The sequence below is a fragment of the Anolis sagrei genome, chromosome 1, assembly GCF_037176765.1.
Source record: "Anolis sagrei isolate rAnoSag1 chromosome 1, rAnoSag1.mat, whole genome shotgun sequence".
Lineage (NCBI taxonomy): Eukaryota > Metazoa > Chordata > Lepidosauria > Squamata > Dactyloidae > Anolis > Anolis sagrei.
Genome location: NC_090021.1, coordinates 189,692,998 through 189,704,045, shown reverse-complemented (window position 1 = coordinate 189,704,045; position 11,048 = coordinate 189,692,998). Strand labels below are relative to the sequence as shown.

At 40.2% G+C, this 11,048-nt stretch overlaps 1 protein-coding gene across 1 annotated transcript in view; it reads right to left on the bottom strand.

Annotated features, from left to right (window-relative positions):
- Window positions 1-1,856: 1,856 nt before the first annotated feature.
- The window catches only part of TTN (titin), a 303,381-nt gene continuing 294,189 nt past the window's right edge, over window positions 1,857-11,048 (bottom strand). The window contains exons 309-312 of the mRNA XM_067471246.1: window positions 5,042-10,974; window positions 4,800-4,953; window positions 3,278-3,565; window positions 1,857-3,138 (exon numbers count right to left, since the gene is read on the bottom strand). Coding sequence (XP_067327347.1) covers window positions 2,846-3,138; window positions 3,278-3,565; window positions 4,800-4,953; window positions 5,042-10,974 — 6,668 coding nt within the window. The 3' untranslated portion in view covers window positions 1,857-2,845. The remainder of the gene's footprint in view (window positions 3,139-3,277; window positions 3,566-4,799; window positions 4,954-5,041; window positions 10,975-11,048) is intronic.

The following is an 11,048-nucleotide window of genomic DNA, read 5'->3' as shown; positions in this document are numbered from 1 at the left end:
CCATATCATCTAGTTCAAAGCAAATAATCAAGATTTTATATGGATGTGCAGGATCTGAGCCCAGATTATCTATTTTAAACTGGATTTAATGAGTCGACATTGCCATATCATCCAGGTCAAAACAGACAATACAATTTTTTTTAAACAAGCCTTTGACCTTGATTAGAGTTTAATGGTCACTCGAGGACTTAAGTCATTTGCTTCATTCCGGTTCTTTGGTCTGATACATGAATACAGCTTATTTTATATCTGAAGGCACTGCTGTGTTTTATGGAATTTTAAATCTTATTTATAAGGGTTTATGTATTTATTTATTTATGACATTTATATGCCGCTCTTCTCACCCCGAAGGAAACTCAGAGTGCCTTATGTTATATGTAGATACAATATATTGTATTATTAGCATAGCACAATATTAGTATTATATATTACAATATTGTGCTATACCACTGTACTGTAATATTAGTAATGTTACATGTAATATAATATATATTTATTATATTGTATTATTATTAGTATTATATTGTATTACATTATATTATTATCAATATTATATGTGTATACAATATATTATAATATTAGCACAGTGCAATATTAGTATTATATATTACTACTAGCTGTCCCCTGCCACGCGTTGCTGTGGCCCATTCTGTTGATCTGGAAAATAAAGTAATGAGAAAGTGTTGGTTTCTAATATATGTAATTTCTTGATGCTTGTGGGTAAACAGTATTTCTTGCTGGTTTTTTTGTCAGTGTTGATGTGGAGAGTATCTGGTTTGCCCACCATGGAACATGCAATATATCATTGTCCTTCTTTAGGGGTCCCTTTCAAATCTAGGATACTATATCTCTCTCTGTGTGTGAATCATATATATCTATCTATATCTATGGTTGGTTGGCTCTTTGTCAGGAGGGCTTTGATTATGTTTTCTGTGTGGGAAGTTTGCCCCAATTCTGTCATTGGTGGGATTCAGAATGCTCCTTGATTGTAGGTGAACTATAAATCCCAGTAACTACAACTCCCAAATGTCAAGGTCTATTTTCCCCAAACTCCATCTGTGTTTATATTTGGGCATATTGAGTATTCGTGCCAAGTTTGGTCCAGATCTATCATTGTTTGAGTCCACAGTGCTCTCTAGATGTAGGTGAACTACAGCTCCAAAACTCAAGGTCAATGCCCACCAAACCTTTCCAGTATTTTCTGTTGGTCATGGGATTTCTGTGTGCCAAGTTTGGTTCAATTCCATCGTCGAAGAAGTTCAGAATGCTATTTGATTGTAGGTGAACTTTAAATCACAGCAACTACATCTCCCAAATGACAAAATCATAATTTTTGAGTGATGGTCACTCCTTGTGTTGCGAGACATTTGTTGCCAAATTTGGTGTGATTTCGTTCATTGGTTCTTTTGTTTTTAAGGTACTCATTATGCACAGAGCATTTTTAGATAGATAGATATTGTTGCTGTGGGGGGGGGGGGGGAGGGACTCCCAATTGATGACCCAGGAGACATGGTGGAACTCAGTCTTCCTGGCTCTCCTTCTTCACTTTGGCTCCACAGCGTCATTTGGTGCTGGGGGATGTTTTATGTAAAATGGTTGTGTGCATTTATATTGTCATTGTTTTATGTGCTTATGTATTGTGTATTTTCCGTGTGCTGCACTTTAGAGTGCTTTTGTGAGCCGCCCCGAGTCCTTTCAGAGAGATGGTGGTGGGATATAAATAAAGTTTTATTAAATAATAATAATAATAATAATAATTGTAAAATTGTAGACGGGGAAAAATGAACTGCAGAAGGATAGAACTCAAATGCAGGAGGTGCAAGTATCAAAAAGAAAGAGTCTAACAACAGACATGGTGAAGTTGCAGGTAACATGCTTTATTTAGAATGAACAATACTATCTCAAGGAGGTTCAACAAAACAACTAACAATCCTACTACATAAACTATACTAATTAAAATGGAAGTTCAGGGCACCATGTGATGTTACAACAACAGTTTTAATGTTTTTCTGAAACTGTGGCTCAAACTTTAGTTGCCCGGAATTGAACTAATGCTATCACACACTCACTGCATCCTAAGAACCTCCCCAAGTTGGTGCTGTTTCTGCACTTGAGTGCCCAAATAAGCTTTGTCAATCAAAGGGATGGCCAGGTGATGTTACTTTATTAAAAAGCCATTTAGGCAGTCAATGTGCCAGAAACAGGACATTAACAGGTGGTGAACAAAATGCTGGCCGCTTGCACTTTGTTCTAAGTATCGTGAGTCATGATCAAAAGATAGTTTGCCATTGATCAGGCTAAACATAAGACATAAGTGAGGCTTACAGGAGGGTAAATGCAAATCTCACCAATGCCTTATGTTGCTGATTCAAAATAAATTCGTGCAGGTTCGAGGAAAACCGTGCACAGCATTCTCTCTTAGGTGTCGGTAAGTAAATAAGTCTTCAACAGGGAGCCTCTCTACCTGTTGAGGCATTCTTAGACATCAACATTTTGTTGAGGCACAAAGATTAGTTCATTGTTGAGCAGGGTATTCATTCCCGAAGAAATTTTCTCCTACCAACTGTTCCGCAAGTTACATTATTTTTAAAACGTCATAAAATAAATGGTACAAAACGTCATAACCGTTATCTTCGGCTATATACAGTATGTACATGTCGAGTGGAAAAAGTGATCTTAAACTCTGACAATAATGACTATAAGTCATAGCGTATATCCTTGGACTTTGTCTGGTTCAGGTAGGTATAAAAATAGTTTTCAAAATATATATTTACAAATCCGTTACATTTCAGTCCATATGAATCACTTGCCAAAAGTCAAGTGTAAATAAAACAGGCCAGGCCTTTTAAATCGATCTAATGTTAATATTCACAGTGGCGGAGTCAGTACCAAAGTCATTGTCTAAATTCAGTGTATAAAGTCCTCCATCATTCTTTTGAACATCCATGATGATAAGCGTGGTCAAATCTTCACTGGTTTCCACGTGGAATCGACCGCCCTGACTCGAAATGTTTTTTCCTCTGCAGGACCATGAGATGTCAGGAGCAGGTTCACCAGAGAAGGCACAGGATATGGTAAGAACCTTTCCTTCCTCAATTGAGATGTCATTAGGAAGAGCTTCAATTTTGGGTGGTATACCTTTGCAAAATAGGAAAGGACATTGAAAGTTAGTTGTCAATGGAAATTTCAATTCCGCTGTGACACAAGTTATCTACATATCTACGACATAGTGGAGGGGGGAGGGTTCTCTACCTCTACGTATAATTGTATTGCTCACCTCTCAGACCAGATTTACTCATTCTACTAGTTGAACTCTCCAGTTGGGTCAGACTAGATTCCCCCATTATACTGCTGGAGCTCATCTCTACAAAGGATTCTTTCATGGAGGACATGCTTTGGGCAGACATGCTTGCAAATTTCATTTCGCTCATGCTGCTGCTACTGCTGAACGAAGCTTCTTGCTTAGAAGCGGACATTTGAAATGCTTGCGAAGAGAAACTTTCCTGCATGCTTGTATCTCCACTTCTCCTCAACACTACCTCTTTTGGAGGTTCTTCAATTAGAGCTGTGGAGCATCGCAAACATAGATGAAAGAAAAACAAAACAAGGACATCACAGTGACTTGATGGAAAGAGAAAACAACTTTGCTGTTTAAGGAAAACTGGATGTGGTTAAAATATTTTCCCAGGCCCCTTCCACACAGCTGAATAAAATCCCACATTATTTGCTTTGAACTGGAATATATGGCAGCGTAACCCAGTTCAAAGCAGATATTGTGGGATTTTCCTCCTTTGATATTCTGGGTTATAGGGCTGTGTGGAAGGGCCCCCAGTCATTCTCTCTCATTTCCCGAAATGGGTGCATTTTCAATTTGCATTTTTAGTCAAACAAGAAGAAAAATGTGAGCTAACATTACTAAGCTGACAGTTAAAGAAGTACTGACGAAGGCTTTCATGGCCAGAATCACGGGGTTGTTGTAAGTTTTTCGGGCTGTATGGCTGTGTTCCAGAAGCATTCTCTCCTGACGTTTTGCCTGCATCTATGGCAGGCATCCTCAGAGGTTGAGGGGTCTGTTGGAAACTAGGAAAATGGGGAATGTCCAGGGTGGGAGAAAGAACTCTTGTCTGTTGGAGGTAGGTGTGAATGTTTCAATTGGCCACCTTGATTAGCATTTAATGGCCTAGCAGTTTTCAAGGTGTGGCTTCTTATTGCATGGGGGAATCCTTTGTTGAATACTTCTGGAATATGGCCATACAGCCTGAAAAACTTACAAAAACCCAGTTACAGAAATTTTCTGAAAAGAATTAAAGTGCATGCCTTTGAATTGTTCTTTGCTATCTATAGATTATAGGTGGTCAGCTTTGCACCACCATCAAGAATCACCACAGCTTTCCTTAAACACAAGCTCATACATACAGTACATAAATGGCAAAACACAGAGCAACCCATTGATTCCAGGAATCCATATGGTACTAGTTTTGTCTCAGATGTTTGACACAAGATTTTAACAAATCCATAATATTCCCTTAGGAAGTTAATTATTCGGAGAGCTTATGAATCAATAATTACTACAACCAATGGGTTAATAGCAAGATGTTCAGTCAGGATATTCGCAACCATCTTGTAGCAATAGCAAGAAATATTTTCTTACATTCATATTTGAATCTGAATCCAATATTTGCACTGATAATTACAGTGTATTTGATGTTGACAAAGAATTAGTACAACTGAATTGTTTTTATCACACTCTATAAATCCACCCATTTTTTTAAAAAAGACTTAAAGAAAAATAAACTCACAAAGGACAGTTAAGGATGCTGTGGCAGAGCATTGCCCATGGAAGTTTTTTGCTTTGACCGTGTATTTTCCACTATCGCTCACGGCAGCATTTTGGATTGCAAGTGAATAAACATTCTTGGTACGATTTACTCGCACATTGGATGAGAGAACAATCTGGTAACAGGGAAAAAAGGGCTTCATTAGCACAAGTATACCAAAGATTTGCAAATGAGATATTGAAGGTTAACAAATATTTACTTACTGGCTGGTTATCTTTAAACCAGCTGATTTCAGGAGAAGGATCTCCAGAGACTTCACAGGTAAGTAACACATCTTGTCCTTCATTGACATTTTGAGATTTAGGTTGTACAATGAAGACTGGAACATTTGAGGTATCTTTTGAAAAACTCATTTCAAAGTGACATTTGACAATGCCCTGGTCGGTTTTTCCTTCACAGGTAAGCATTCCTTCATCTTTCTGGCTAGCTTTTTTGATGGTGAGAGTATGATCACTTCCTGACACACCATATCTATAATCTTCAGAGTTACTTAGCTGTATTCCATTCAGAAACCATTTCACATCAGAAGCACCAGCAATATTGGCTTTAATCACAGTTTTTTGGCCTTCAGACACAGTCATTTTAGTGGTAGTAGATTTCACTTCTGCGTAAGATGTTTTAGCATCTTCAGACACCAGAGACTTCTTAACAAACTCTTCTTGGACCACTGCCTTTTCTTGGGAAGTTACTGTAGATGTCTTCTGGGTAGATACTTCCGCTATTTCGCTTTTTTGAGCTTTGGCTAAGCTCGATACCTGAGAGAAGGCAGTTTTAAAAACTTGGCCTACAAATTGGAAGCTGGTTTTGGAGGTACCACCTTCTGCTATAATCTCACACGTATATTCTCCTTGGTCAGATTCTTTGAGGTTATGGATCTTAAGTTCATATGTTCCATCAGCTGCGTAATGAAACTTGTAATGACCATCTTCTTTCAATTTCTTGCCATCTTTGTACCAGGCTACTTCTTGGACACTTAAAAGACTGCTTTCAACCGAACAGAACAGTTTTACTTTCTCAGCAGTCGATTCCAACTTTAGCTGCTGTTTTATTTTAGGAGGAACTGAAACTGGCAAGTCTGCTTTGTCTCCTGGTGGTGTTTTTCCTGTAGTTGTTGATTTGGCCTTGGAGGGGGCAGATGAAGGTTCAGGGGACTTGACTCTCTTGGGAGATTTTACTTTGTCTGGAGACTTTACATGACGCTCAGGCGATTTGACCCTTGTAGGTGATGTAATTGCTTTTTCTGGACCTCTTTTCTTTTGTACAGTCAAAGTAAAGTGAGCTTCTTGCCTGCCTTCTGAATTTTCGACCAGAACAGTGTAGCTTCCTTCATCTGAGCTCTGGACCATTGAAATTTCAAAGGTAGATTTATATTGTGTACGTGTGACTTGGTAGCGCCCAGAAGAAATAATAGCTTGACCTGCACGTATCCAAGTCACCGTTGGTGTTGGCTCACCATCGATGTCACAAGAGAACCTTGCAGTTTCTCCCTCAGAAACAGTGATTGACCTTGGTTTTGTTAATATTGTAGCAGGCAGAGTGGTTTTAAACTTTCGGTGCACAGCTCTTTCTTCTAGTGATTTTTCTGCGGAGGCGCTGATTTTTGTTTCAGCAGAAGCATGATGTTCATATGATGATAATGATGCTCTTGTTTCTGTCAGCTCTGACTTGACTTCTCTTACTGAAGAACTTGCTTCTGTCGCAGATACTTTCTTAAACGAGGAAATCGCATATGCTTCAGTCCTTCTCAAATCAGGAATAACTGATCTTGGGACTTCATCATCCCAGCGTTGGGAGGTATAAGTAGTATAATCTCCTCCTGTAACATCTAATGTTGCATAGTCAGAACATTCCCCTTTATAGTTTGTGCACATAACACGATATGTACCACTGTCATCAATGTGGCAGTCAAGGATCTCCAATGTTAACACTCCACTGGTATTAGTGAAATGTATTTTATGGCTTTCTTGGAGTTCAATTCCGTTATGGTACCATTTAACTTCAGCAGTAGGTTTGGACTGCACGTTCAAAATGAATCTGGTGTTGGTGCCACATGGTACACGATGCGAGCGCATTCTCAAAGTGATGCGTGGGGCATGGTCCAAAGTGAAAGGTTCTTGAGTCAGAACTTCATATTTCCTTTCCATTGTTTTTTGAGTTTTCAGAGCAGCTTTCATGGATTCATACCTGGAAAATATATCAAATCTTGCTGTTCTTTCAAATCGAGAGAGAGATCTGTCACTGGACACGGGACTTGGTGAGCGTGGACGAGTTCTCTCTGGAGTAGGAGATCTTCTCTCATGTTCTTCTACAGGGCGTGAACGGGGTTGAATTAATTCAGACACAGGGCGCATTAGCTCAATGTAAGTTGGAGAAAGAGAGCGTCTCCTTCCTAGTAACCTTGAGGGAGGTGAAAATTCCCTGTGAACATGTCTAACCATTTCTATTTCCTCCTCTTCTTCTTTTGAGGCTACTTCAGTTATTTCAAGTTCTCTCCTTCTTCTCCTTCGGCTCTTTTCTTCTTGTGACATATACTCCAGCTCACTTTTGTACTCTGAGAGCCTCTGGCTTGTGGTCACTGGTCGCAGCAACTCTTCATCTTCTTTCTCTGACATTATTCTCAGTTTTTGTTTTGGTGGTCTATAAACCGCTCTGTCATGGCGTTCTCGGAGCTGTGCATAAGTTGCACTAGTTTCTTCTTTAGATGGTATATGATAGGTTGCATATCTCAGATCTCTTCTTGTAGATTCTTCAGCAGCGACTTGTGCATCTGCTGTAGAGTAATGGAGAGAAGATAATTCAAAGCGTGGAGGGCTTCTGCTTGGAGGGGAAGCAGAAAAGCCTAACTCTAGTTCTTCTTCCAATCTCAATCTTTCTTCCTCAGTTCTTTTCATAGCTAAGTAATCATCAACAGGGAGAAGTAATTCTTCTTCTGACAGGTCACTAAGTGATCGCCTTCTTGGTCTGTAGTAAAACTCATAGTCAGGAGATGGTGTACGCCGACGTGCTGGTCTCACTATCTCAAGATCATCTTGGGACAATTTAGGTATGCGCCATTTAGGTTTATATTGATCAGTAAAGCGCGGCAGTGGTGTCACATAAAATTGTTCCCATCTGGAAAGGCGAATGCGCTTTGGTCTCTTTTGGACAATTCTGTCAATTTTACCTGGCATTTCATATTGATCTCTCAGTTTCTTGTACCACTTCATGTCTGACATAGGCACAAATAATTTGATGCTCTGATCTTCTTCAAGAGTTGCATGTCTGCGAGGCTCTGGGATCTCATAAGGCATTCGGAGTCTCTTTTCTTCTTTAGCTTCTTCCTTTTTGATTTCATATTCACCTTTGACAGTCTTTGTGCTTACAGCTGGTTTATACATGATGGCCGCTTGCCTTAGAGCTTCTTGGGCAACTTGTGTCAGGGGAACAGATTCTGTCCTAGAAAGGATTTCTGCCATCCTCACGGTCTTGTCAATTCTCTTCTGCACATGTATTTGCCTCTCCTCTTCTGTCTCATATGCACGTTTGACATATTTCACGCGTTCTACTTTCAAATAGGCCTGGCAGCTTGTGGATCCAGCACTATTTGTAGCAGTAACTCTGTAATAACCACTGTCTTCTGGTAAAGTGTCCCTGATGTGCAAAGCATAGTAATCCAATCCTTCATGCACAATTTCAATGTTGGGGCTAGCTGATAGAGGCTGACCATCTTTTTCCCATTTTAGTGTTGGTTTGGGGGTACCAGATACTCTTATCTCAAAGCAGATGCTTTGGCCTTCTTGGCATTCTGCGTTTGCCAGAAGTCTCTTGAACATCGGTCTCAGGGTGGTTGCCTCTGGAGGAGCATGCTGAACAACAGTTAGCCTAGCTTTGCAGCTGTCCTCACCATACTTGTTGCGTGCCAGCACAGTATATTCCGCATCATCATCTTCAGTGACATTATGGATGAGAAGCTGATAAAGACCTTTATCAGATTCAAAGGTGTACTTTCTGTCATCATCTCCGGGCTTGATCTTCTGACCCGATTTCAACCATGTTACACGAGGTTCTGGGTGAACTGTTATAGTTACTCCAAACCTGACATTTTCACCAGTGTAGGCAGTCCTGTTGTAAAGAGGAAGAGTAAATTCTGGTGGCCTTTCCAAAAGTCTCATAGCATCCACTCGGCGCTTGACTTTTTTGACAGTTCTGCATCTGTAGTAGTCAGATACTTCTCTCACACCTTTGACAAATAGTTCTGCATAGGAGCTATCCTCTCCATAGTCATTTACAACTTTGCACCTGTAAGTCCCATCATCAGATTTAGCAATGTCTTTAACATACATGGTGGCTACTCCTTCATGGTAGGTGATTTCATATTTTTCACTGCTTTCCAACTGCCGAACTCCAAAATACCAGGTTACTTCTGTGGATGAGTCATAATTTTCAATTTTGCAGACATATTTGGCATGTCCACCTTCTTCAGCAACAGCGTGCATTACCTGCCCAGTAATGGGTCCAATTTCAATGGATGCTACTTTAACTTTGGCCACAGTAACACCTTTCTGAGATCTGATTGCACCACCCCATGAAACACGGGCTACTGACACAACAGTATTCCATTCCTTCTTCACCAATGTTTGGTAATAACGCCTGTGCCTCAGTGTTTTGATTACTTTAGTGCTGGTCTTCTCTGTCCTCTGCTTCAACCAAGTGTGTTCAAGGGCTTCTGTAGCAGTCATACGGGTTTTCCTTTCTTTTACTAGCAAACGGTCAATAAAGTCTAAGGCCTCAATACTTATATCTTTGAAGGCTTCATCATCAAAGTTGTATTCAGCATTGACGATATTTTCAATTGTTTGTTGGTTTGTTTCTGCAATGAATGGATTAAGGCCACTCAAAAGTACATAAACTAGAGTTCCAATTGACCACATATCAGTGGCTGTGCTGACCAGATCATGCTGATGGACTTCAGGTCCGTAATATTCAGGAGAAGTGAACTGGAGTCTGAAATTATCACCAGGTTTTAATTGCCTTGCCTGACCAAATTCAATTATTTTTATTATAGAGCTTCTTCTTGTGAAGTAAATAATGTTCTCTGGCCTGATGTCAAAGTGTCCAATGCTGTGACTGTGTAGGAATTCAACTGCTTCACAGACTTGACGTACATAGCTGACAATTTCCCTTTCATTAAGTTCAAAGGCAGGGGTATTAAGTCTTTCAAAGATGTCAACTCCAGAAATGAATTCAGAGATCATGATCAATTCTTCCAGGCTTTCAAATGATTCATGAAGGTATAGGACATTTCTATGCCTAGCAATATTTAAGATGGAGATTTCTTTCTTTACTAGCACCTGGTCAGCACCCTTTACTTTGACAAACTTGGCCAAGTAAGTCTTCTTTGTAGCTGTCTCTACACACCGGTGGGCAATTCCAAACTGCCCACGTCCAAGTTCTTCAGCAATCATATATCTGTCATAGAGTTCCTTTGTAGAAGAGTGAGCTGCTTTTGTTGTGGTGATTTCTCTGGATTCATCAACTTCTTCATCATAATTGACTGTTCTGGTCTTATCTTCCTTTGTTATGACAGGATCTGTAGGTTCAGAAGGCTGGCTCTGGCCAAATTTGTTTTCTGCTATAACTCGGAATACATAGCTTGTCTTGCCGAATAGGTTTACCACAGTGTACCGTGTGTCACGAGCTTGACCCACACGGAGCCATCTCTCAGCTGTGGTAGCACGTTTCTCAACTGTGTAGTGAGTGACTCTGCTTCCGCCATCGCTAGCTGGAGCGTTCCATGTTAGGTTGACAGAGTCTCTTGAAATCTCACTTGCTTTCAGTCCCCTTGGTGCGTCAGGTACATCAGCTACATCCAGCTCCACTGTTTTCTGGTCAATTCCAAATCTGTTTTTGGCACAGACAATGTAGAAGCCTGCATCGTTTCTGTCTACACCATTAGGGAAGACAAGAGATGTGAATGATCGTGTGACAATAACTTGATAGTGCCCGTTGGTGTCAATGAGATCTTGGCCCTTCTGCCATGTGATCACTGGATCGGGCTTGCCACTGAATGGTATTTTGATGCTGACAACTTCGCCACGGAGAGCATGAACAGCTCCCATTCCTTCAAGATTTTTAGGCAGGTGGATCTTAGCAGGAACTGCAGGACAAAAACACACACAAAATGACATAAAGGAAGAATTAAAATGAGCAAAACAACTTCTTCAAAAGCAT